This window comes from Pseudophryne corroboree, chromosome 1 (genome assembly GCF_028390025.1).
Source record: "Pseudophryne corroboree isolate aPseCor3 chromosome 1, aPseCor3.hap2, whole genome shotgun sequence".
In the NCBI taxonomy this organism is placed as follows: Eukaryota; Metazoa; Chordata; class Amphibia; order Anura; family Myobatrachidae; genus Pseudophryne; species Pseudophryne corroboree.
Genome location: NC_086444.1, coordinates 224,080,456 through 224,107,367, shown reverse-complemented (window position 1 = coordinate 224,107,367; position 26,912 = coordinate 224,080,456). Strand labels below are relative to the sequence as shown.

General features: G+C 45.1%; 1 protein-coding gene across 6 annotated transcripts in view; it reads right to left on the bottom strand.

The window, feature by feature from the left end:
- Positions 1-26,912, bottom strand: part of FER (FER tyrosine kinase) — a 634,526-nt gene that overhangs the window by 448,213 nt on the left and 159,401 nt on the right. For all 6 annotated transcript variants that reach the window (XM_063964096.1, XM_063964094.1, XM_063964097.1 and 3 more), the window contains 3 exons: positions 6,392-6,575; positions 5,021-5,158; positions 1,927-2,046 (listed from right to left, as the gene is read on the bottom strand). In XM_063964096.1, coding sequence (XP_063820166.1) covers positions 1,927-2,046; positions 5,021-5,158; positions 6,392-6,575 — 442 coding nt within the window. The remainder of the gene's footprint in view (positions 1-1,926; positions 2,047-5,020; positions 5,159-6,391; positions 6,576-26,912) is intronic.

Below are 26,912 nucleotides of genomic sequence, written 5' to 3'. Positions count from 1 at the left end.
GAGCTAATGGTGTCCAGTAGCCTAAGAAGCCCAATCCGGCTGCAAGCAGGCGAGTTCGCTTCTTCTCCCCTTAGTCCCTCGCTGCAGTGAGCCTGTTGCCAGCAGGTCTCACTGAAAATAAAAATCCTAAATCTATACTTTCTTTCTAAGGGCTCAGGAGAGCCCCTAGTGTGCATCCAACCTCGGCCGGGCACAAGATCTAACTGAGGCTTGGAGGAGGGTCATAGTGGGAGGAGCCAGTGCACACCAGGTAGTCATAAATCTTTCTAGAGTGCCCAGCCTCCTTCGGAGCCCGCTATTCCCCATGGTCCTTTCGGAGTTCCCAGCATCCACTAGGACGTCAGAGAAAAGCTAGATAAGGGCCCTGAGAGAGAGAGAGGGCAAGTTCCAGACATTGGGCCCAGTTCGGATCTTTGGCCTCACAGAGGGCTAATCAGGGCTTTCAGCTGTGCAAGAGCCTTATAGGGCTGCTAGCCTGATTAGTGTGTGCAGACTGCCTGAGGAGACTGGAGAATCTCTGTGAGAGAAACACGCTTCTTTATACAAGTGAGCCATACAGTGTTGACTGGAAAACTTTGTGTTTTTGTTTAAAGACAGTTAGGAACGTCTTGTGTTTAGTTAGTGCCGGACAGGCAAGGTATTTTCTTTTGATGTTTGTTTTATTTTCTGTTTAATAAAACTGGTTGCGGCCAGTTGCACCACAAACTGGCCTTGTACGATTTCTCAGCTGCTGCTTGCTGCCATCTACTCCAGGAAATGGCACCCTGTCCCCCTACACTGTTACAATATGTAACAGCACATGATTAGGACAGCTTTATTCCAGTTATTTCAGTAACATTGCCATGGGTATGAAAGTAAAAACACCAAGGATTAGTAGCTCTAATAACTATGATCGATCATGAAATATATTTATTTGATTATTTAGTAGAGAGACCCAAAATGTGTCCTCAATCACCGTGGCTTCAGTCATGCCAAAGTCACGGATGACTTGGCCACGCAACTTTCTTGCTCAAAATGTACATCTCATTTGAATAAATAAAACCACTGGACGTGTAAAAACTGGATTGTACTGTGCGACATTTGTACAACTTTTTGCAATGTAGTCTGAATTTGCATAGAAAGTAGCAGCCACAACTTTTTCTCATGCCGGGATCCATTGTGCTTTATTACGTTTATGTACTGTTTTAGAATTCATTTGTGTGTGGTGTAGGTCGCAGCCCAGCGTCTCTAGCGCACACTGCATGGTGTAGGTCGCAGCCCAGCGTCTCTAGCATACTGAGTGGTGTAGGCCGCAGCACAACGTCTCTAGCCCTCAGTGAGTGGTGTAGGTCGCATCCCAGCGTCTCTAGTGCACAGTGAGTGGTGTAGGTCACAGCCCAGCGTCTCAAGCGCACTGCGAGTGGTGAAGGTCGCAGCCCAGCGTCTCTAGCGCACAGTGAGTGGTGTAGGTCGCAGCCCAGCCTCTCTAGCGCACAGTGAGTGGTGTAGGTCGCAGCCCAGCATCTCCAGCGCACAGTGAGTGGTGTAGGTCGCAGCCCAGCATCTCTAGCGCACAGTGAGTGGTGTAGGTCGCAGCCCAGCATCTCTAGCGCACAGTGATTGGTGTAGGTCGCAGCCCAGCATCTCTAGCGCACAGTGAGTGGTGTAGGTCGCAGCCCAGCATCTCTAGCAGACTATGAGCGGTGTTTCGCTGTGTCTGTGATGCGAATAAGATGCAAAAGTGGAACAGATGGTACACTACACCTCTTGGAGCGGCTCAGTCACACTGTGCCTCTCACGCCATATGGCATACAGACACTAGGTGTATACGTTCACACCATTTTATAGATGAAATTTCCACTAAACATGTGAAGATAATAATGTGTTTAAAGCCAGACATTGCCATTTTATTTACATAAAAACTTTGAAAAGTGAAGAATATCTTACATTGAATTTAAACTGTCAGCTGTGAGATTGTTCCACATGATCTCATTCGCCTGCAGATTCTCTATTTCCTCCAGTAAAGACAAGTCAAATTCAATATCCTCTTTCTTGGACTCTGGTGACCTATCATGAGTAATACAAATATACTGTAGAACAATTTAATTAAACCAGAGGTAGCTAGCAGAAAAGCATGTTGTGCAAACTGCAAACAAACATTTAATTAAATGAGGATTTCTAAACAACATGACATACCGCCAAACACATGTCCTGCACACATGCACATAGGCAATTGGAAATAAGAATTAGAGAGAGTATCACCACTGTAGGTCTCCCTTCATGTGATAGGTAGTTAAGTATCTACAAAAGATTGCTATTATAAAAGTTTACATGAAATAAATCAGTTGACCGATACAGGACACATAGGTGATTTGACCGCTAGGGGCTTCTATATTGAGAAGCACTCATACCAAATTTTTACAAGCACAGCATTACAGCAGGAGAGAAGTCTTCTTGAGGAATATGGAGATTTGTATGAGTTGTAAAAGACCCTATTAACTTACATATTTACATTGTATGTTTTAAAGCTACACATGTTAGAAAAAATAGCCCTGCTACCTGCTGGTGTGGCCTTAGTTTTTGGGAATATACATTATATATTTTTTCAGACAGATTTTCAGTCATGTGCAAACCAAAAAACTAATGTACAGTATTCAAAACAATGGTATTGGTGGGTATGCAGACTTCCTTTTATTTATTATTATTTATTAACTGTTTCTTATATAGCACAACATACTCCATTGCACTTTACAATTGGAAACCACAGTGATAGAATAAACTGGGTAATAACAAACAGACAGAGGTAGGAAGGCCCTCTTTGCAAGCTTACAATCTATAGGGAACTGGGCATTGTTACTTAAGGATAGGTACAATCTATTGCATAATGGTCCAGCCAGACCGCAAAGGTTCTTGGTGGGCCGTATGATATGGTCAAACAGCAATGTTGGCGTGGGGTCAGAAGGATGGGAAAGTTAAGACAAAATCTATGAGGTTATGTGTGGTCTGTACAAAGGGGATATAATTAGGTAGGGAAGCTCATGAAGATTATGTGAGCGGTCAAGGAATTTGATAAACTTGCCTGAAGAGTTGAGTTTTCAGAGAATGCTTGAAGGTTTGGATACTAGAGAAGTCTTATTGTGTGTGGGAGGGCATGTACACAGTTGATGCAGCCCAAAGAAAGTCCAGCAATCGTGAGTGGGAGCGAATAATGAGTGTGAAAGAGTCACAGACCTTGTGCAGAGCAGAGATGTTGGTTTAGGAGACATTGGGGCAGATGTATTAACCTGGAGAAGGCATAAGGAAGTGATAAACCAGTGATATGTGCAAGGTGATAAAGGCAGCAGCCAATCAACTCCAATATGTAGATTAACAGTTAGGATCTGATTGGCTGGTTCCTTTATCACCTTCCACATATCACTGGTTTATCACTTCCTTATGCCTTCTCCAGGTTAATACATCTACCCCATTATGAGATACTGTAAGTGAAGAGATGTATGGTGCAGCTTGGTTAATAGCCTTGTGTTTAAGTAAAGGTATTTTACATTTAATACAGTAGAATACAGGTAACCAATGGAGGGACTGACAGAGCGGATCAGCAAACAATGTACATTAAGCGAGGAATGTCAGCCTCGCAGCTGCATTCGAAGTGAATTGTAGCGGAGAATGTCTATTTTTGGCAAGACTAGAAAGGAGACTATTGTAATAATCAATGCAGTAGATAATGAGTGCATGGATTAGCGTTAGTGCAGTCTTGTATAAGGTATGATCTTATTTCGGATGTTTTTTTTAGGTGTATTTACCATGACAGTCAGATTGAATGTGGGGAACAAAGGACAGTTCAGAGTCCATTGATGACACCTAGGCAGCGAGCTAGGTATTGTAGTAATTGTATGAGGAGAGAGTGGTCAAGTGTCAAAAGCAGCAGAGAAACCTAGAAGAATAAAACGTGAGTAAAAGCCACTCGAGTTAGCAGAGACTAGATCATTCACTACTTTAGTCAGTGTTGCTTCTGTGGAGTGTTGGGAAAGAAAGTGTGACTGAAGTGAGTCCTGTAAGTTGTGGGAGTTAAGAAAGTGTGTGAGGCTAGTGTAGGCAAGTTTCTCAAGATCTTACGCCTTGATAGTGGTCAGTGGGTTGGCTTAGGAAGGGTTAAGAAGTGATTTAAAACGTATTAAAAAGTCGCTTGGGGTTAGAAACTTAAGCAGAGATGAGAGACTGGAAATATGTTTGTTTGGCAGTGTCCAGGGCATTAAGATAGGAGTGGTAGAAAGCCTTATATGTGAGAAAGTCGCGATTTATGCCACTGACATTCTGCTTTACGTGAGAGTTAACGCTGAATGCCACAGCTGACAACAAAGCCTACGTGGAATGCGATGGGTAGCTGCCAATAAATTGAGGGCTATTTTCTGGTTCAGGTGTGATACAGCCGTCTCAGGTGAGCTGAAGGTAGAAAATCGGTGAGAGCAGTCGCTGCAGGGAGGTGGATAGCTGCTGAAAATTAATACAGTAGCATTAATATGTCTTCTCATGTCTGAGTGTGGGCTATTCACATTTCAGTCCATATTTCAATGTGCAGAGAACAGCACCTTCTATGCTTTATTTCTAATTAAAACCACATCGATTACATATACTACACTAACATACAAACACAAACGTCACAATTTATTATTGCAATCTTACACACAAAAGCAGCCAATTACCCACTTTCGCAAATGGTTACAATCATTACTCATGTCAACCAGTGGAATACATGAAAACAATGTGCTGTGCTGTATTGCCTAAATAATTCATACCTCCCAAGCATTTGCACTTCAGAATCGGGGCATGTTGGCAGCATTTAGGGGATTTAGCATAGTGGAAAAAACAATCCCCAGCAGTCTGTGTTATTTGCTTCCAGTCAGGCATGCTAAAATGATAACAGGTACAACTGCTTGCATTATATTAGGAAACCTACACAGTTTAGCAGAGAGAGACCGCACCTGTAAATGCACAGACTCACTAGCAAGGAAATGTGACAAATAAAACCAACGAAAAAACGTACCTGCTTTTCTCAATAAAGTTGTCATACTCGGTACATGGATTTATTTCCTGAACACACAACTCGATTTCTTTGTGCACTGCCACAATTTCATCTGATACGAGACTGGTAATTTGACAATACTCATCAAAAATCCCTTTCCTAAAGTGGAAACATGTTTTTACAGTTTAAGAAAACAGATAATCATGAATAGTAGTCCCCCAAAAGAAAAAAACTTTTCCAACAGTACTGTTGATATAACATGTCGCATGCAGTACTAGGTAAAATGACATTATTATGATTACACACACAACTACAAAATTTAAGACCATCTAAACACTGAAAATAATTAGTTCCCAGCTTGTGATTGGTTAACGTGCTCACATCCCTCTGAAAACACAATGTAGTAGGTTAGCAAAAAAACTAATAATTTGCTGGTTCTGAACAGAGCGAGTGGAGCCCTAGGACACAAAATTTATGTAACAAGAACAGAGGTGTATCAAGAGAGGAGGAGGCCTCCTCTCTAGCCGGCAGAGCAATAGACTCTGGACACTGGGGTCACTAGGAGACACTAGCGTTGTCCCAAAATATAGTGCGCATATGCTGGTCTCTGGCAAATTGGCGTGGCAGCCACTGTCCTGGTTATTCTGCTACTGCGAATGTGCTTAACACCAGGAAAATGGGCACCGTGCCATTTTCCCAGGTGCTTTCTGCAGTGAAGCTGCTGCCAACGCGGGACTTCAGAGCCTGAGTATTGTAAAATGGGTGCAGGGTGTGTAGTGTTGATCCTTCTGGACCCCGGGGAACCATGTGCACCACACATACTGTGCCCATTATAGATACGCCAGTGAACCAGAGCCCTGACAAGGTGGTAATTGAAGAGTATTCTTCCTAGATGGTTTTGCAGCATGAAGATGGAGGAAAGGAGGAAAATAAACACTAAGGACAAGCTTTATCAAAGCTTGGAGAGATAAAGTACCAACTAAACATTTTCCTAACTGACATTTTTCAAACATATGCCCTTATTTATCAATGAGTGATAAATTTCACTGTGAGTGATAAATTGCACCAGGCAATCCGCTCCTGTCATTTTTCTGTGACATGGCAGGTAGGAGCTGAATGTTTGGTGAAATTTACCATTCACAGTGAAATTTATCACTCATTGATAAATAAAGGCAATAGCCTGTAAAATAACAGTTAGAAGCTCTCCAAGCTTTGATAAATCAAGCCTTCAATATGCAGAAAGTAGACATCCTACTTCATATATCTCAACAAGTGAAAGGGTATCTGTAAACTTAGCACATATCTGGGGAAAAAGTTATTGTACATTAAATATCTATATTGTGTGTGTGTATACACGAGTATATATATATGTACACATTGGAAATCTCTTACAGGGCTTTGATCATTTCCTCCTGCATGGTCTGTAGTGAGTCTAGTAGAAGAGGAAGCGTGGAATCGTAGTACTGATTCTGGTGAAGCTGCGCTGCTTTCAGTGAGAGAACATATTGGTTGTGGAGCATGTGAAGTTTCATGGTGGCTTTGTCATACCGCTCCCTGGCTTTTTCAGTCTCTTTTCCTGTATTGCATAAATGAAATTACCACATTAAGAAACAACTGCTTAAATTTCTATGCATTTATATTACATCTTATTCCTGAAGAAAGGAATGTAATTTCAACAGCAGGTAAACACATTCTAAGCCTGAAGAAATGAACAAATCAGAAGCAATACAGAATGGGTAATACGTAGATTACTAACCCATTGCTAATAGAATATTCTTATCCAGCATACATAAAACTGCACACAACATGCACTCAGATTCAGTTTCTGGGAAGGTTTAGAATCGCTTGTGTTCTAGATCAGTCCATGCACCAGTGACAGATGGATGATCCAACTCCTATTAGGCAACTTGCATTAAGGAACCCTCCCTAGACAAACCGAATGAAGGTGTTTCTGCTTAAACCTGATTGTAATGGTAGTTGTGACCAGTGTCGTAACTAGACATTTTAGCGCTGTGTGCAAGAAACAGCATTGGCGCCCCCACCCCCCCATATACAAATAAGGGCCAGCGCGCGCCTCAGGCGCGTGTCAAAAATATAGGGGCGTGGCTTCATGGGGAAGGGACATGGCCACAGAGGTCCCTTTTACACATTACGGCAGGCATAGCTCCAATTAACACAATACGGCAGGCAGAGTCCCCCTTTTACACATTAGGCAGGTAGAGCTCCCTTTTACAAATTACAGCAGTCAGAGTCCCCCTTTTAAAAATTACGGCAGGCACAGCTCACTTTTATGCATTACGGCAGGCAGAGCTCACTTTAACACAGCACGGCAGGTAGAGTACCCCTTTTATACATTAGCTAGGCAGAGTCCCTTTTTTAATATTATTTTTTTTTTTTTTACACATTATGGCAGGCAGTCCCCCTTTTTCCCCCCACACATTATGGCAGGCAGTCCCTCTTTTTTACACATCATGGCAGGCAGTCCCCCTTTTTTACACATTATGGCAAGCAGTCCTTTTTTACATATTGTGGCAGGCAGTCCCCATTTTATACACATTATGGCAGGCAGTCCCCATTTTTTTTTACACATCATGGCAGACAGTTCCCCTTTTTTAGACATCACGGCAGGCAGTTCCCCTTTTCTTACACATTATAGCACTCAGTCCCCCTTTTTTACATATCATGGCAGGCAGTCCCCCTTTTATGGGAGGGAGAGGGAGAGAGAGAGATAGTTATACTCACCCTCACCTGCGATCCGGCATCAACGGCAGGCTGTTAATGACAGAGAAGGCAGTGACCCGGGAGCTGGCGGCTGCGGCATGCTCCCGAGTCCTCTGCAGAGGCGGCAGCGGGAGTCAGGCATCAGCGGGACTCGGAGACCAAAGATCTAGGCAGTGTGGTGGGGGAAAGTGGCGCTCAGAGCCGGCTGGCGGGTGACAGGCAGCGGCGCTGAACAGTGAGCAGTGGCTGCAGCTTTGGCCTTTCTCAGAGACCTAAGATCGCGGCAGTGGGGGTGCAGCTCAGGCGGCTGGCGGGAGGCAGACGGCAGCGCTGAACAAGTGGACAGTGAATAATGAGCGACTGCGGCCATTCGTGGGGTGAGGGGGGGGTGCTGCTGATGGTGCGCCTTCAGTGCATGTGGGCTGTGGGCAGGGCACCATCGGCACATACCTAGTTACGGCACTGGTTGTGACCATATAAATAAGCCCAAACGTTATTTCATACAATATGGAAAAATAGGATTTTAATTACCTACCGGTAAATACTTTTATCGTAGTCTGTAGAGGATACTGGTGTTCCATTTAGTACCATGGGGTATAGACAGGTCCACTAGGAACCATCAGCACTTTAAGAATTTGATAGTGTGGGCTGTCTCCTCCCTCTATGCCCCTCCTACCAGACTCAGTCTAGGAAACTGTACCAGAGGAGACGGACATACTTTGAGAGAAGGATATAAAGGATAGTGGTGAGATTCAGAACCAGCACACACAATCCAGAGGAAAGCAATGCTAACCCACCTTAAACAGGAACAGCAACAGCTGAACAAACCAGAATACTTAATCAAGTAACAGTGCAGGAAGAACGAAGTACCGGGCGGGCGCCCAGTATCCTCTACAGACTATGAGTAAAGGATTTACCGGTAGGTAATAAAAATACTATTTTATCTTACGTCCTAGAGGATACTGGGGTTCCATTTAGTACCATGGAGAAGTACCAAAGCTCCCAAACTGGGTGGGAGAGTGCTGAGGTTCCTGCAGAACTGATTGACCAAACTGAAGGTCCTCAGAGGCCAAAGTATCGAACTTGTAAAACTTAGCAAACGTATTTGAACCAGACCAAGTAGCCGCTCGGCAGAGCTGTAAAGCCAAGACACCCCGGGTAGCCGCCCAGGAAGAGCCCACCGACCTAGTAGAGTGGGCCTGTACAGATTTTGGAACCAGCAAACCTGCCGTGGAATAAGCATGTTGGATAGTGAGCTTGATCCAGCGTGCAATTGTCTGCTTTGGAGCAAGACACCCAATTTTATTGGGATCATAGAGCTCGAAGAGCGAGTCGGACTTCCTGTGACGAGCTGTCCTCTTCACGTATACCATCAAAGCCCTCACAACATCCAAATACTTTGAAGTAGCATAGGTGTCGGTGACAACCGGAACCACAGTAGGTTAGTTGATGTAAAACGCAAACACCACTTTAGGAAAAAATTGCTGACGAGTTCTGAGTTCAGCTCTGTCCTCATGGAAAATTAAATAGGGGCTTTTGTGAGACAAAGCCCTCAACTCCGACACACATCTTGCTAAAGCAAGGCCAACAGTGTGACGGTCTTGCACGTAAAATATTTTACGTCCACCGCCTGTAATGGCTCAAACCAGTCCAATGGCAGAAACTGCAGCACCAAAGTGAGTTCCCAAGGTGCAGTGGGAGGCACAAAGGGAGGTTGGATGTGCAGAACACCTGTCAAGAACGTCTGGACCTCAGGAAGAGAAGCCAATTGTTATTGAAAGAAAATTAAAAAGGCCGAAATCTGGACTTTTATGGAGCCCAGGCGTAGGCCCACATCCACACCTGCCTGCAGAAAAAGTAGGAAACGCCCCAGATGAAATTCCACCGCAGAATAATTTCTGCCCTCACACCAAGAGACGTATTTCTTCCAAATACGGTGGTAATGTTTAGACATTACCCACTCCCTGGCTTGGTTCATAGTTGAGAAAACTTTGTTAGGGATCCCTCTTCTGGCTAGAATCAGCTGTTCAACTTCCATGCCGTCAAACGTAGCCGCTTTAAGTCCTGATAGACGAATGGGCCCTGTTGCAGAAGATCCTCGCGAAGAGGTAGAGGCCACGGATCTTCGAGGAGCATCTGCAGAAGGCCCGCGTACCAGCCCCTTCTTGGCCAGTCCGGAGCAATAAGTATTGCTTGAACCTTTTCGCTTTTTATTCTTTTTAGAATTCTTGGGATCAGAGGAAGTGGAGGAAACACGTACACCATCTGATAAACCCATGGAGTCGTCAGAGCATCTACAGTCACTGCTTGTGGGTCTCTCGACCTAGAACAATACTGCTTGAGCTTCTTGTTGAGACAAGGGGCCATTATGTCTATTTGTGGATATCCCCATCAACGTGTCAAGTACCTGAACACTTCTGGGTGAAGGCCCCACTCCCCCGGGTGCAGGTCGTGTCTGCTGAGAAAGTCTGCTTCCTAGTTGTCTACTCCCGGAATGAAGACCGCTGACAACGCCACATCGTTTTTTTGTGCCCAGAGGAGAAATCTGGACACCTCTGACATTGCTGCTCTGCTTTTCGTTCCGCCCTGTCAATTTATGTACGTCACTGCCGTCACATTGTCCAACTGGACCTGAATGGCCCGATCTTGAATAAGATATGAGGACTGCAGAAGGGCACTGGATATAGCCCTGAGTCCCAGAATGTTGATTGTAAGGATGACTTCCTGACTTGACCATCTCCCTTGAAACTGCACCCCCTGGGTGACTGCTCCCCAACCTCTGAGGCTTGCGTCCGTGGTTAACAGAATCCAGTTCTGAATTCCGAACCTCCGACCTTCAACGAGGTGAGAAGTCTGTGGCCACCACAAAAGGTAGATCCTGGCTTCTTGTGACAGATTGATCCTCTGGTGCATGTGAAGATGTGATCCGGACCATTTGTCCAACAGATCGAGCTAAAAGGGTCTTGCGTGAAACCTTCCATTTTGAAGCGCCTCGTAAGAGGCCACCATTTTCCCCAGAAGGCGAATGCATACATGCACAGATATCCGGGTTAGCTTCAGGACATCCCGAACCATCGACTAGATCACCAATGCCTTTTCCAACGGAAGGAACACTTTCTGCGACTCAGTGTCCAGTATCATTCCCAGGAATGGAAGCCTCCATGTTGGCTCTAGGTGAGATTTCAGAAGGTTCAGAATCCACCCGTGATCCTGGAGAAGTTTGGTTGAGAGACCAATGCTGTCCAACAACCTCTCCCTGGACAGCGCCTTTATCAGAAGATCGTCCAGGTACGGAATTATATTTACTCCCTGTTTGCGGAGTATAAACATCATCTCTGCCATCACTTTGGTGAATACCCTCGGTGCAGTGGAGAGACCAAATGGCAGGGCCTGGAACTGGTAGTGACAGTCCTGTAATGCAAACCGTAGATAAGCCTGATGAGGCAGCCAGATCGGAATGTTAAAGTATGCATCCTTGATATCCAGAGACACTAAGAATTCCCCCTCCTCCAGACCTGAGATCACCGCTCTCAGAGACTCCATGTTGAATTTGAACAATCTTAAGAACGGGTTTACAGGACTTGAGGTTCAGAATCGGCCTCACCAAACAGTCCGGTTTCGGTACTACAAACAAGTTGGAAAAGTACCCCTTGTTGTGCAGATGAGGTGGAACTGGAACAATGACTTGAGTCTCCACCAGTTTTTGGATGGCCTGCTGTAAAGTTATACTTGCCTCTCGTGAAACTGGTAAGCCTGATTTGAAGAATCTGTGAGGTGGGAGCTCTTGGAACTTCAGCCTGTAGCCCTGGGAATAAGATCTATGACCCAGGAATCCCGGCATGAATTTGACCAGATGTGACTGAAGAATTTTAGTTGGGCTCCCACCTGACAGACCTGCAGGCCTCGTAGTCTACCGCCATGCCAAAAGCTTTGAGGCAGCAGAGCCTGAGCACATGCAGTTGCTGGTTTGCGTGGTTTACTTCTTGCGCCTCTGGTGGCCGTAGAAGCACCTCTGGATTTGCCCTTAAACTTAGCCGTCCGAAAGGACTGTAAATTTGAAGCTGAATAAGCTTTCCTGGCTGGGGAAACTGCGGAAGTAAGATATGTAGACTTACCCGCAGTAATTTTGGAGATCCATTTGTCTAGTTAATCTCCAAACAAGGCCTCTCCTGTGAATGGTAGGCCATCCACGCCTTTCCTGGAGTACGTATCAGAAGTCCACTGCGTAGCCACAAGCCCCTGCGTGCTGACACTGCCATAGCGGTGGTGCGTGCATTAAGCAAGTCTATCTCTTTTATGGCTTCCACCATAAAGTTTGCAGAGTCCTGTATATGCTGCAGGAGTAAAACCACATCCCCCCTAGACAAGAAATCTAACCCCTCAATTAGGTTACCTGACCATTTAGCAATGGCTTTTGTGATCCACACACATGCAATAGTGTGTCTCTGGGCCACCCCAGCAGCTGTGTATAAAGATTTGAGTGTAGTCTCAATTTTATGATCAGCCGTGTCTTTTAGGGAGGCTGCACCAGAGACCAGCAATACAATCTTACATGACAGACTTGAGACTGATGCGTCCACTATCTGTGGATTTTCCCATTTTTTCATATCCTCCAGAGGAAAAGGAAAAGATGAGTGCAACCTTTTAAAGATTTGAAATTTCTTATCAGGAGTACCCCACGGTTTTTGACGCAGGAAAAGTGACTGAGGACTTCTTTTTTAGATTAAAATAAGATTCCTCACACTCCTCTGACACCTTATCAGGGATTGCAGTACATCTCTGATAGCCTCTATAAAAGCCTCTATTCCCTATGACAGAGTATCATTCCTCCTCCAAATCCACCTCACCCTCCTCCATGTATGACCCATCAGTGTCAGACTGCAGGATATAGGCCAGTGATCGTTTCTGCGGACAAATGGGAGGGGATTGAGATGCTGTTTTGGGAACAGATTCTTTATTGATAAACTCATCCAGTGTCTGTCTTAAGTATTGCGTCTCTCTCTCATTGCGGGATAATTTCGTAGAAATATTGGAGATTATTCCTTTAACGGAATTAACCAACTCCGGTTCAGCCTCGCCATTCTGGGAAGGTGAGTACCCAGTAGTGAGTCCCCTGGTGAAGAGGAACACTCCGCTGTACAAGAAACACACTCTTTGCCTGACATAATGTAAATGTGACAGCACACACACACAGGAAACGGTTAAGCAAAATTAACCTACAAAGAGCCCTTCTGGGAGACACAGAGTTATTTGGAGCCAGCCCCCACCGTAACCTTATCACTAATGCTAAGCTTAGCCGGGTCGCAGACTAAGTACCCTGATAGGGGACTTAGTACACTAATAATCGCTCCCCCCTGCTAGGACCACTGAGGTAATCTGGAGTCTCTCCGGAGGAGCTGCGCGTCTCTGTCAGTCAGTATCTGTGTCCACTGCAGAGGGAAAATGGCGCTGGTGAGATGCTGGATCCACTCATAGTGAAGGCCCCGGCCCTTAAAGCGCGGTCTTCCCATTTTTTTTATACTGGCTGAGATAATCTGGTGCTTAAAATGGAGAGAACACAGTTTTAAGGCTGTTTTTGCCAGTGTGGGTAATATGTACAGTGTACTGAGTCTGAAGACGCATTCCGCCCCAGTTAGAAGCCGTGCGTCTCCGTACCCTCATCCCGCCATAATGGCCAGCGCCCCGCTAACCAGGACGCCGGCTTTGTACTTACCACTCTTCATTCTTCTGGCTCTCTTAGGGGTGGCGGTGTGCTGCGGGAATGTACGCTCGCCATGGAGGGGCTTGCGAATAGTTCCCTCAGGAGCTCAGTGTCCTGTCAGCGGGGAACGGGACCATAAACCCTTCAAGAGGTTGGGCCGTTCCCCTCCCTAAGTCCCACGAAGCAGGCAGGCTGGTGCCATCCAGCCTGCCTGAAAATAACAAACATATAAAATAAATGCAGAAAACTCTTCAGGAGCTTCCATAAGCATGACCGGCTCCTCCGGGCACATTTTCTAAACTGAGTCTGGTAGGAGGGGCATAGAGGGAGGAGCCAGCCCACACTATCAAATTCTTAAAGTGCCCATGGCTCCTAGTGGACCCGTCTATACCCCATGGTACTAAATGGAACCCCAGCACCCTATAGGACATAAGAGAAATAGTATTAACCACTTAACCGGCTAATATTGTTTCCAAAATTGTTGATTTTTTTCAAATTATGTAAAGAATACCTACAGTATTTAAACCTGATTCAGTATCATTTTGAAAGCAAATCTGCAGATTGTATTAATAAAATTATACTGAACTGGGGTTAATTTGTGTAAATAACACCCATGTGATAAAAAAAAAAAAAAATGATCTACAATTTTGAGGACATTTTTGAAAAAATAGATCTATACAGTTAAATACAGAGGTTTCTATACAAGACCTCTGTAGCTGTGCTGTGGTCCAGATGTGTTCTCATAAATCTTGCCTAAATACACCGCGCAGCGGGAGATGCCAGGTGTGAGTGAGCCGTTGCAACTCGCATCAGGCATCTACTGTTGCCAAAAATTAGATTTATACGCATTGTTATGAGAATAAGATGCACAAGCAGAATCTGCTGATGAAAATTATATGTGGCATGCCTATATTCTGTGTGCCACCACATCTGTATCTGCATACAAAACAGATTTCTCTAGCATTTCGTATGCAGATACAGCAGTGGTCACACATAGAATATAGGCATATGCAGCATATCATTTTATTCAGCATAGCCTGCTTATGCGTCTTATTCACATCATTTTATTCACAGCGCTGCAGGTGCAAATAAAGAGTATATTGTTTACACAAATAAAAAGCAGCAGATAAACTTAACCGTTGGAGGTTATTACCAAAAATGCCTACACCAATCATGCATTATGCTTTCTGTGTGCTCAAGGTTTTTGGGTTCTTTTTATGTCTATGTGGTTTATCTTTTGATGTATTACTTAAATCTTCTGTATTATGTGCATTGGTTGAGTTCAAATTGGCGCCACGGATGGCTGCCTCGGTGCTACTCTGCCAAGCAGCCTTCGTTTTTAGTCTTACATGTATAATATGTCTAATATGTAGAGTCTATTGCACAGTTGTAATGTGCAGTATGAACTCATACGTGTGTTTGTACATAATGTTTGTACTGTATGCTATGTTTTTCCCCCTTCATGTTGCTGCTTGGCAATGCATTGTACCACAAAAAATTCCTAGTGTACATAAGTACACCTGGCCAATAAAGCCTATTTTGATTAATAAGAATTAAAAAGCACAGTAAACATTAAGGTGATTCTCTGTGTGACCCATGGGACATTTGCATACATTGACATGTGTGAACAATTTCTATACCACAAATATTTTTTGGGTACGTCGTCCAAGTCTTAAATACTTCGGGGTATATGCAATTGCGGTGACCTTTTTTAAATTCGACACAATTCGACAGTCAGACACCCTCCCTCCGGGACCCGAATTCGACATATTCAATAAAAAACGGATTCGACAGTCCCGCTGTCGAAAAACGGACCAATTGACGATAGTGTGTGTCCTGGATTCGACTTCATGGACGGCACAAAAATGGTTCAAAAATCCGGAAAAAAATGCGTGGGGTCCCCCCTCCTAAGCATAACCAGCCTCGGGCTCTTTGAGCCAGTCCTGGTTGTAAAAATACGGGGGGGGGGAATTGACAGGGGATCCCCCGTATTTTAACAACCAGCACCGGGCTCTGCGTCCGGTCCTGGTGCAAAAAATACGGGGGACAAAAGACATAGGGGTCCCCCGTATTTTTAACACCAGCACCGGGCTCCACTAGCTGGAGAGATAATGCCACAGCCGGGGGACACTTTTATACCGGTCCCTGCGGCCGTGGCATTAAATCCCCAACTAGTCACCCCTGGCCGGGGTACCCTGGAGGAGTGGGGACCCCCTAAATCAAGGGGTCCCCCCCCCTTCAGCCACCCAAGGGCCAGGGGTGAAGCCCGAGGCTGTCCCCCCCATCCAATGGCGGCGGATGGGAGGCTGATAGCCAAGTGTCAAAATAAAGAATATTGGTTTTTGTAGCAGAACTACAAGTCCCAGCAAGCCTCCCCCGCAAGCTGGTATTTGGAGAACCCCAAGTACCAGCATGCGGGGGGAAACCGGCCCGCTGGTACCTGTAGTTCTACTGCAAAAAAAAATATCCAAATAAAAACAGTACACACACACCATACATACATGCACACCGACACACACATACTTACCTATGCTGACACGAGGTCCTTTTCACCAGTAGAATCCACGGGTTACCTGTAAAAAAAATTATACTCACAAAAATCCTGTGTAGATCTGTCCTCTTCTTGTTTGTAATCCACGTACTTGGCAAAATAATAAAACGCAAAACCCGATCCACGCACTGAAGAGCCCAAGGCTGGTTATGCTTAGGAGGGGGGACTTGCTAACTGTACCTGATTGTCAGGGAGATTCCCTGACATATACCCCTTTCACATCGCCAATGCCAGATACCACCCGAGAATTGGAAACAGGTCTTTCCAGGGTGGGATCCGGCATTGGACCCTATCTGCAGGCTTCCCGACCTGGCAATTTTCCGTGTCTGTTGCCATAGCGGCGGGGGGCGGAGCCGGCAGCGGAGGTGGAGCTGGGAGATGAGCTCATCTCTGCACCGCCTCTCCCTATGGACCCGGTATACAACCCGGGAATAACACAGCTTTATTCTCAGGTTGAATTACCGGGTCAGGCGACCTGGGAATTCGACCATGACCCTTTCACAACGCACACCGACCCGTGTTGACTCGGCAATATGCGTGAAAGGGGTAATAGTAACAATCTCCCTGAAGAGTCTAGCGATCTCACTAATTGCAACTTATCCCCTCTCCCCCATTATGTAGGTTTTATATTTTGGGGGGGGGGGGGGGAGGGGGGGCTAGAGAGAGCACAGAAAACAGACATATAATATTCAAATGGGGTCATCAGTGCCATGTCCTTGCAATGGTTATAAGGCACAATTATCTCTATAGCTACATGCATTTCAAATAAGGTAAATAAGGTTTTTCATGGCCACGTGTAATATATGAGCAAGTCCTGAAAAGCATCAGTGTCTTTTCAGCCACAAGTAGATCTTAGTAAATGCTTAGGAACTCATTTATATTTGGATGCAAGTCATTTTTTGACACGTCTCTCAGATGTAGCAATACAGTACATGTTCTCTTTAACGCCATGCTTTCACAATCTCGTAGAAATGCTTTTTCAAAAGTAGACAAATATGTAGGTAATAAGCGTCCAAGTAACATCCACATGAATGCCAGGACCCAAGGTTTTCCAGCAGAACACTGCCCAGAGCATCACATTGCCTCTGCCGGCTTGCCTTCTTCCAACAGTACATCGTGGTGCCATCTCCGCCCCCCGGTAAACAGTGCACACGGCTGTTCACATGATATAAACGAAAACAGGAATGTAATACGTACCGGTAATTTCTTTTCTCGTAGTCTGTAGGCGATACTGGGAAACATTGTTACCATGGGTATAGATCGGGTCTATTGGAGAATGGGACTTTAAGAATTCATTAGTGTGTGCTGGCTCTTCCCGTCTACGCCCCTCCTTCAGACTCAGATTAGGAAAACTGTGCCCGAGGAGACGGACATACTTTGAGAGAAGGATATAACATATACAGCTGTGAGGTAACGAACCAACACACAACATCAACAAAAGGTAGCAGTGCTATCCAAAATGAAGGATAGCAATGTTAACAAAACAAGGAACAGGTACAGCAACAGCAGACCCAACCAAGAAACTTACAATCAGGTAAGCAGGAAACGAAGCACTGAGGCGGGCGCCCAGTATCCCCTACGGACTACGAGAAAAGGAATTACTGGTAGGTATTTAATTCCTATTTTCTCTACCGTCCTAGGGGAACGTAGTTACCATGGGGAAGTCCCAAAGCTCCCAGAACGGGTGGGAGAGTGCTGAGACCCCTGTAAAACCAAGCGACCAACTGAAGGTCCTCAGTAGCCAAGGTATCGAACTTGTAGAATTTGACAAAAGTGTTCGAACCCGCCCAAGTAGCAGCTCGGCACAACTGCAAGGCCAAGATGCCAAGGGCAGCCGCCCAAGAAGAACCCACTGACCTAGTGGAGTGGGCCTGAATAGAACTCAGCTGCGGCAATGCTGCTAAAGAATAGGCCTGTTGAATAGTCAACCTGATCCAACGCCCAATGGACTGCTTAGAAGCAGGACATTTAATCTTGGCAGTGTCATAAAGGATAAAGAAGGAGCCAGCCTTCCTATGAAGAGCCGTCCTCTTGATGTAAATCTTCAAAGCCCGAACCACATCCAAGGACTTTGGAGCAACTGATGTGTCGGACATCACAGGAACCACTATCGGTTGATTAATGTGAAAAGCCAAAACCACCTTAGGCAAAAACTGTGGGTGAGTATTAACATATTTTAAGTCCACCCTGTAAAGAGGTTCAAACCAGTCTAACTGGAGAAAGGTCAGCCCCACAATGAGATCCCACGGGCCGAGTGAGGAACAAAGGGCGGTTGAATGCGAAGAACGCTTTTCAAGAATGCCTGTACTTCAAGTACAGAGAGACGACATCTGAACCGTTATGGAGCCTAACCGTAGGCCCAAATCCACACCTGCATGCAGGAAAAGCAGAAACCGACCCAGTCGAAATTCCACAGCAGAATAACCTCTACCTTTACGCCAAGAAATATATTTCTTCAAGGTTACGATGGTAATGCTTAGACGTGACCACCTTACGGGCCTGTACCATAGTTGAAATAACCCTGGTGGGAAGATCCTTTCTGGTTAGAATTTCCCTCTCAACTTACAAGCCGTCAAACGTAGCTGTGGTAAGTCTGGAAAGACGAACAGCCCTTGCTGAAGACCCTTGAGAAGAGGTAGAGGCCAGGGCTCTTCGATAGAGTTGGTCAGGAGGTCCGCATACCAGGCTCGGCGAGGCCAAACCGGGCAATTAGCATTGCATGAACGTTTTCCCCTTTTGAGTCTTTTTAGAACTCTGGAAATGAAAAGAATTGGAGGGAACAGATACACGAACTGGCAAGTCCACGGTGCCGTCAGAGCGTCTACCGCTGCAGCCTGCGGATCGTTTGTCCTGGAACAGTAGCGATGCATCTTCTCGTTGAGATGAGAAGCCATCATGTCTATCTGTGGACAACCCCTATCAGCCCCTATCTGTGGACAGCCCCATCGGTGAACCAGCTGTTGAAACACCTAAGGGTGAAGGCCCCATTCCCCCAGATGAAGGATGTGCCTGCTGAGGAAGTCAGCTTTCCAGCTGTCCACTCCCTGAATGAACACAGCCGAAATGGCCCTTGCGTTGTCTTCCGCCCAGAGGAGTATTCTTGATACTTCTCGCATTGTGGCCATGCTTCTTGTTCCTCCATGACGGTTTATGTACGCCATCGCCGCGGCGTTGTCCGACTGCACCTGTATGGCCTGATTTCTGAGAAGATAGGAGGCCTGCAGAAGAGCATTGTAAATTGCCCTGAGTTCCTGAACATTTATTGGAAGTGAGGCTTCTTTACTCGACCAGCTTCCCTGAAACTGGGCCCCTGAGTCACAGGGTCACAGCTCCCCCGAACCGCGTAAGTTGGAAACAGTTATTAACAGAATCCAAGACTGGGTTCCGAAACTCCGACCTTCCACTAGGTGATAGACCTGTTCTTGCTCTTGGTGACCGGGATATTCTCTGGTACATGTGCAGACAAGACCCTGACCACTTGTCCAGTGGATCCAGTTGGAACGGACAGGCATGGAACCCGCCGTACTGGTTTGCCTCGTAGGAGGCCACCATCTTGCCTAGCAGGCGTATGCAAAGGTGTACTGTGACTTTGCGGGGCCTAAGCAAAGAGTGGACCATAGCCTGAATCATCGAGGCTTTGTCCATATGGAGGAAAACTCTCTGAGACACTGTGTCCAGGATCATTCCCAGTAACTGAAGTTTTTGCGTCGGTTCCATGTGAGACTCCTGGAAGGCTAGGATCCATCCATGGTATGTAAGAAGACGAGTGGTCAGGTTGATGCTGTGCAACAGACTCTCCTTGGACACCACCTTTATATGGAGAATGTCCAAGTAGGGAACTATGTTCACTCCCCTAATGCAAAGTACCAGCAACATTTCCAGCACTGTTTTTGTGAAAACCCTCAGAGCCCTGGAGAGGCCACAGAGCACGACCTGGAACTGGAAGCGGCGGTCCTGTATGGCGAATCTGAGATAAGCCTGATGAGTAGGCCATATTGGGATGTGCAGATATGCATCCCTGCTATCCAGAGGCACCAGGAATTTCCATTCTTCCAGGCCAAAAACAACTGCACGTAGGTATTCCATCCTGAACGTGAATACCCCAAGGTGTTTAGGGATTTAAGGTTCAAGATCGGCTGTACAGAACAGTTTGGTTTCGGAACCACGAATAGTGAATAAGATCCTGTTTTGTAACAGAGGGGGGACTGGAACAAAACGTGCGTTTGTAGCAGCCATTGAATGGCGTCCTGTAAGGTAACTCTTGCCACAGGCGGAGCTGGCAAGCTTAGCCTGAAGAATCTGAGAGGAGGGAGAACATTAAATTCCAACCGGTTACCCTGGGAAACGAGGTCCCTCTCCCAAGGGTCCCGGCAGGTGTTCTCCCATATCTGGGCGAAATTTTGTAGTTGAGCACCCATCTGAAATTTTCCCTGCAGCCGGGGCCAACCGTCGTGTGGAGGGCTTAGTGGAGGTGGATCCAGAGGCCTGGTCCAGAGACCCAACAGCTGAAGGTTTTCGAGATTTCCCTCTAGTACCTCTGGATGCATCTGAGGCACCTCTGGCCCTGCCCCTAAACCTTGCCACACGAAAGGACTGTAGACGGGCACCAGGGTAGAGACCACTAGTCGGAGGCACAGCAAACGGCAGATAGGTAGACTTACCTGCCGTTGCTTTAGAAATCCACTTGTTTAGTTTGTCCACTAACAAGGCATCCCCTGTAAAAGGAAGGTTTACCACACCTTATTTGGAATAAGCATCCGGTCCATTGTTGCAGTCACAGAGCACTGCGAGCTGAGACTGCTATAGCCTTGGAAAGGGCATTAAGGAGGCCTATGTCCTTGAGCGCCTCACTCATGAAGTTAACAGCATTTCCGATATGTTGCAGTAGCGTCAGGAAATCCTCCTGAGACATAGTGTGAAACCCTTCAATTATATTACCAGACTACTTAGCCATGACCCTAGTGATCCATTCGCAGGCAATGGAAGGCCTCTGAGGAAATCCGGACTGAAAGTCGACAGTAACTAGGTCGACAATGTCTAGGTCGACCACTATTGGTCGACAGTAACTAGGTCGACAAGGTCTTTAGGTCGACATGTTCTAGGTCGACAGGTCAAAAGGTCGACATGAGTTTTTCACAATTTTTTTCTTTTTTTTAACCTTTTCATACTTAACGATCCACGTGGACTACGATTGGAACAGTAATCTGTGCCGTGGGGGTATGTGAAACAGTGCCTCAGGAGCTTAATGTCCTGTCATAGGAACCATTAACTCTATGTGAAGTTGGTTCGGTACCCCCACTAAGTTCCACGTTGCAGGCAGACTGGTGCCAGCAAGTGCTGCCTGAAAATAACAAACTGAAACACATTTCTAAATAAAACTCTCTGAAGCTGCAGAGGAATGCACCCGGCTCCTTGGGCACATTTTTCTAAACGGAGTATGCAGGAGGGGCATAGAGGGGTGGAGCCAGAACACGCTAATGACTTCTTAAAGTGGCAAGCTCCAATGGACCCGATCTATAGCCATGGTAACTACGTTTCCCAGTATCCCCTAGGACGTTAGAGAAAATAAGATTTTACTTACCGGTAAATCTATTTCTCGTAGTCCGTAGAGGATGCTGGGATTCTGTAAGGACCATGGGGAATAGACGGGCTGCGCAGGAGATAGGGCACTTTAAGAACGCTTTGGACTCTGGGTGTGCACTGGCTCCTCCCTCTATGCCCCTCCTCCAGACCTCAGTTAGGGAAACTGTGCCCAGAGGAGATGGACAGTACGAGGAAGGATTTTTGTAAATCTAAGGGCGAGATCCATACCAGCCACACCGTATAACTTGTGATACACTACCCAGTCAACAGTATGAACAACAACATAGCCTCGGTTCAACCGATAAACTATAACATAACCCTTATGTAAGCAACAACTATAAACAAGTCTTGCAGAAGAAGTCCGCACTTGGGACGGGCGCCCAGCATCCTCTACGGACTACGAGAAATAGATTTACCGGTAAGTAAAATCTTATTTTCTCTAACGTCCTTGAGGATGCTGGGACTCCGTAAGGACCATGGGGATTATACCAAAGCTCCCAAACGGGCGGGAGAGTGCGGATGACTCTGCAGCACTGATTGAGCAAACAGGAGGTCCTCCTCAGCCAGGGTATCAAACTTGTAGAACTTTGCAAAGGTGTTTGTCCCCGACCAAGTAGCTGCTCGGCACAACTGTAATGCCGAGACCCCTGGGGCAGCCGCCCAAGAAGAGCCCACTTTCCTAGTGGAATGGGCCTTAACCGATTTAGGTAATGGCAAACCTGCCGTAGAATGCGCCTGCTGAATCGCATTTGAAGCAGGAGCGCCAATCTTGTTGGCCGCATACAGAACAAACAGAGCTTCAGTCTTCCTGATTCTAGCCGTTCTGGTCACATAAATCTTCAAAGCCCTGACCACATCCAGGGACTCGGAATCCTCCAAGTCCCGTGAAGCCACAGGCACGACAATAGGTTGAAAAACAAAAACCAGCAATTTGAAACACTGTCATATACCACAAGCGCTAGAATAAGATATCACCATAACGTTCCTTTTAGACTGGAAAGTAAGTTCTGTTCTTCTGAGTTGAATCTCCAATTTAGATCAATAGAGTATGGGGTTCTCGAGTATAGAGGTCATAAAAGACAAAATAACAAGAACACACCAATGTGTAGTAAATACAATCAGAACTTATTATCGTTCATACAGTGTCATTAAATGGTTAACATAAATTCGAGGCGTACCCCACTCGCACTAGAAAATGAGAGTATAATGCACCTCAAAGTTTCTTTGTGGGGTCAACTGTTTATATTTATATAATACCCAGAGTGATACAGTAGAATCGCAGTCAAACTAAAGAGGGTCTTGTGACAATTTCCTGGAGGAGACAGGTGATGCGTACCCCAACACTCACACTCGGTGCGCTGGTAACAAACATATAAAGGTATCTTTCTCTCCTTCAGCAATAAAGGCAATCCAGAGATCGCGTACCGCAACTCACGATTTAAGGGACTGTGTGATTCCTATAAAGGTATCTTTGGATGTTTCCATGGAAATCACAATTGGAAGTCTCTGGTGTGGTCTCCAGATGTAGATCACATAGGGAGATAAAAACAGCCAATGTGTAGTAGGTCCTACTAGTATTCGGTGTGGTATACAGGGTATCTCTGATGAGTATTAAATAAACTTAGAGCGTACCCCACTCACACATATATAGAGAGCTCTAAACATATAATGGTTTCTTTCTGGTCAAACATACACAGGATTCAAACGAGGTTTCAGGAATAAACAGTCAGTGCGTACCCCAACACTCACACTCAGGAGGCAGTTTTGAAACTCATAAAGGTATCTTTTCTTTTCTCAAAATCAATAGATGGTTATTAAATATGGCGTACCCCAACTCACAGTTTAGTGTGGTGGAAGACTCCTATCAAGGTATCTTTAGACTCCCAGTAGAAAATGTGGCTTGTATATTGAATCATGTATAATTCCGTTAACCCCAGAAAAAAGAAAGACAGCAATGCTCATACCAGAGTTGGTAAAAAAAGGGGGTTACAGATTTTATTTAACAATACATGTAGGGAAATGAATGCAGGAAAAACCCTGCATGGCAGTAGTGAAAAAGTTGAATAAAATTTGAATAAAAACGGCAAAGAGAGATGGTTAACTCTTGCAGAGAAAAACAAAAACAAACAATTTAAAAGGCAAAGGGTATCAAAAAATCCGGATAAAATGGCTACTCACACTCCTGTTTGTCGACGCGTTTCAGCCCACATCTGGGCCTTTATCAAGACATATTGGAGTGTGTTTGTAGCTTGATATTTAAAGGACAAACGCCAATGAAAAATTAGCAGGAAGTGATGTCCTAATTAATAAAAATTAAATGTCTATTCTCCTTGCCGTATTTATTATATACAATGGATATATTTCAATCTGGCTAGGAGATATATAATGTATAGACAATGATTACATTTTAAATCAAGCGAGCTGCATAAAAGATACAACAATAACAGATTGTCAATCGCGTATTGTGGCTTCCGGCGAAAGTGACGTTACGGCACAGAGCTTTATGGGAGATGTAGTTTTCTTCCCGCATATCCGGTCATATCCCGCATATCCATTCATAACCCACCGGACAGGAAACAGGATGCGGGGCTTGTGGGAAGTGTAGAATCTTCCACTAGGCATCTCTGGACGTCACCGGAAGTAGTATTCATTGTCCATTTACGTGATGTAAATGGGAAATGGAGTCCGTTAGAAGGCTATATTATGACGTCTAGCCAATTCTCTTAACATGATGTTCCATGACATAAGGGGTTCAAACTTAAGACCCTAGGGTGACATTGTGATATGTCGGATGAAAAAGATTCTAGAAAACAAGATCAGAGTCAGAATACCGATGTGCATGTATATAGTTACTGACAATTCCAGCATAAAGTGCCATCAGTGAAAAAATAATAAATGGTATATACAATCATTAGTGCATTGGTATAAAGTGCTCATATATATTGCAATAAAGCAAATACATATTCTTATAGTAAAGTGCAAAAAAATATAATAGAATATACAGAACGCCCATTATTGGGCTAATTGTTCTGTATATTATTTATATTGCTCATATAGTCAGAATGCCGATGTGCATATATATAATTACTGACAATTCCAGCATAAAGTGCCATCAGTAAAAAAATAATAAATAGTATATCCAATTATTAGTGCATTAGTATAAAATGCTCATATATATTGCACTAAAGTAAATACATATTCTTATAGTAAAGTGCAAAAAAATAAAAGACTATACAGAATGCCCATTATTGGGCCAAATGTTCTGTATATACCATAATAAACCAAACATTGCAAAATCAAAGGTGATTTACATAAACCATTTGATTTCGAAATCACTATTTAGTCCTGTGGGGTTTAGCGTATTATAATTGAAAATAAAACTCATCTCTGTTTTTGCTGTGTTGCTATATTGTTGTTACGTTTGTTCCCTTTTATATGTCTTAAACCATAAAATCCAGACACCTCAGAAATGCGGCATCCATGTTTTGACTTAAAGTGGGCTGAAAGGGAGTGTGTTTCAAGACCCTTTTTGATATTCCGGACATGCTCTCCCAGTCTGGTTTTCAATGATCGAGATGTTCGCCCAATATATGTCAGATTACATTTGCAGCTAATCGCATATATAACATTGCTTGTGTCACAAGTAATGAAATCTCTTATTTCGACTACTTTATCATTCATGGTTACTTTCTCGATTTTGCTACTTCCCCCACTTTTTATGCTTCGACAACCCATACAGTTGCCGCACCTAAAAAAAAACTTTGGATGTTATTCTAGGTGTATTTTGTCGAGTATGTAGGGTGCTAGACACTAATTTAGATTTCAGGTTCGGAGCCCTACGATAAATATGTACCGGTCTATTGGGTACCAAAGGTCCAATGACCGGATCATTCTTGACGAGGTTCCAATGCTTCCTCATAATCTTTTCAATGGATCTATGTTGTGAAGTGTATTCCGTAACAAAAGCCCATTCGTATTTTTTGTCTTTAACTTTCTTCGCATTACTCGTACTAAGAAGGTTTTGGCGGTCTATTTCATTAACCTCCTCCAGGACTTTATTAATATTCTCACACTTATAGCCGCAGGCCTCAAACTTCTGTGACAATGTGGCTGCCTGTTGTTGGAAAATCACATCCTCACTGCAATTTATTTTAAGTCTTTTAAATTGCCCAACTGGAATAGAATTAAGCCAGCTGTCGTGATGACAGCTATTGGTGGAAATATATGTCCCAGAGTCTGTGGGTTTTGAAAAGGGTTTAGTATTAATTCTACGACAATAGGTTGGTTCACATGAAAAGATGAGACCACTTTTGGCAGAAAGTGAGGACGAGTCCTCAACTCTGCCCTATCCACATGAAAAACCAAGTATGGTCTTTTATGTGATAAAGCCGCTAATTCTGAAACACGTCTTGCCGAAGCCAATGCCAACAACATGACCACTTTCCACGTGAGGTATTTCAACTCCACAGTTTTGAGTGGTTCAAACCAAGGTGACTTGAGGAAACGTAACACCACGTTAAGATCCCAAGGCGCCACCGGAGGCACAAACGGAGGCTGAATATGCAGCACTCCCTTCACAAAAGTCTGTACTTCAGGAAGAGAGGCTAATTCTCTTTGAAAAAAAATGGATAAGGCCGAAATTTGGACCTTTATGGACCCTAATTTTAGGCCCAAATTCACTCCTGTTTGAAGGAAGTGAAGTAGGCGGCCCAAATGGAACTCCTACGTAGGAGCAGCTCTGGCCTCACACCAAAAAACATATTTTCGCCATATACGGTGATAATGTTTTAACGTCACGTCTTTCCTAGCCTTGATCAGGGTAGGAATGACCTCCTCCGGAATCCCTTTTTTTGGTAGGATCCGGCGTTCAACCGCCATGCCGTCAAACGCAGCCACGGTAAGTCTTGGAACAGACAGTGCCCCTGCCGCTGCAGGTCCTGCCTTAGAGGAAGAGGCCACGGATCTTCTGTGAGCAACTCTTGCAGCTCCGGATACCAAGTCCTCCGTGGCCAATCTGGAACAATGAGGATTGTTCTGACCCTGCTTATTCTTATTATTCTCAACACTTTGGGTATGAGAGGAAGAGGAGGAAACACATAGACCGATCTGAACACCCAAGGTGTCACCAGAGCGTCTACCACTGCCGCCTGAGGGTCCCTTGACCTGGCGCAATACCGCTTTAGCTTTTTGTTGAGACGGGATGCCATCATGTCTATTTGAGGCAGTCCCCTCCGACCCGTGATCTGTGCAAAGACTTCTTGATGAAGCCCCACTCTCCCGGATGCAGGTCGTGCCTGCTGAGGAAGTCCGCCTCCCAGTTGTCCACCCCTGGGATGAACAATGCTGATAGCGCACTT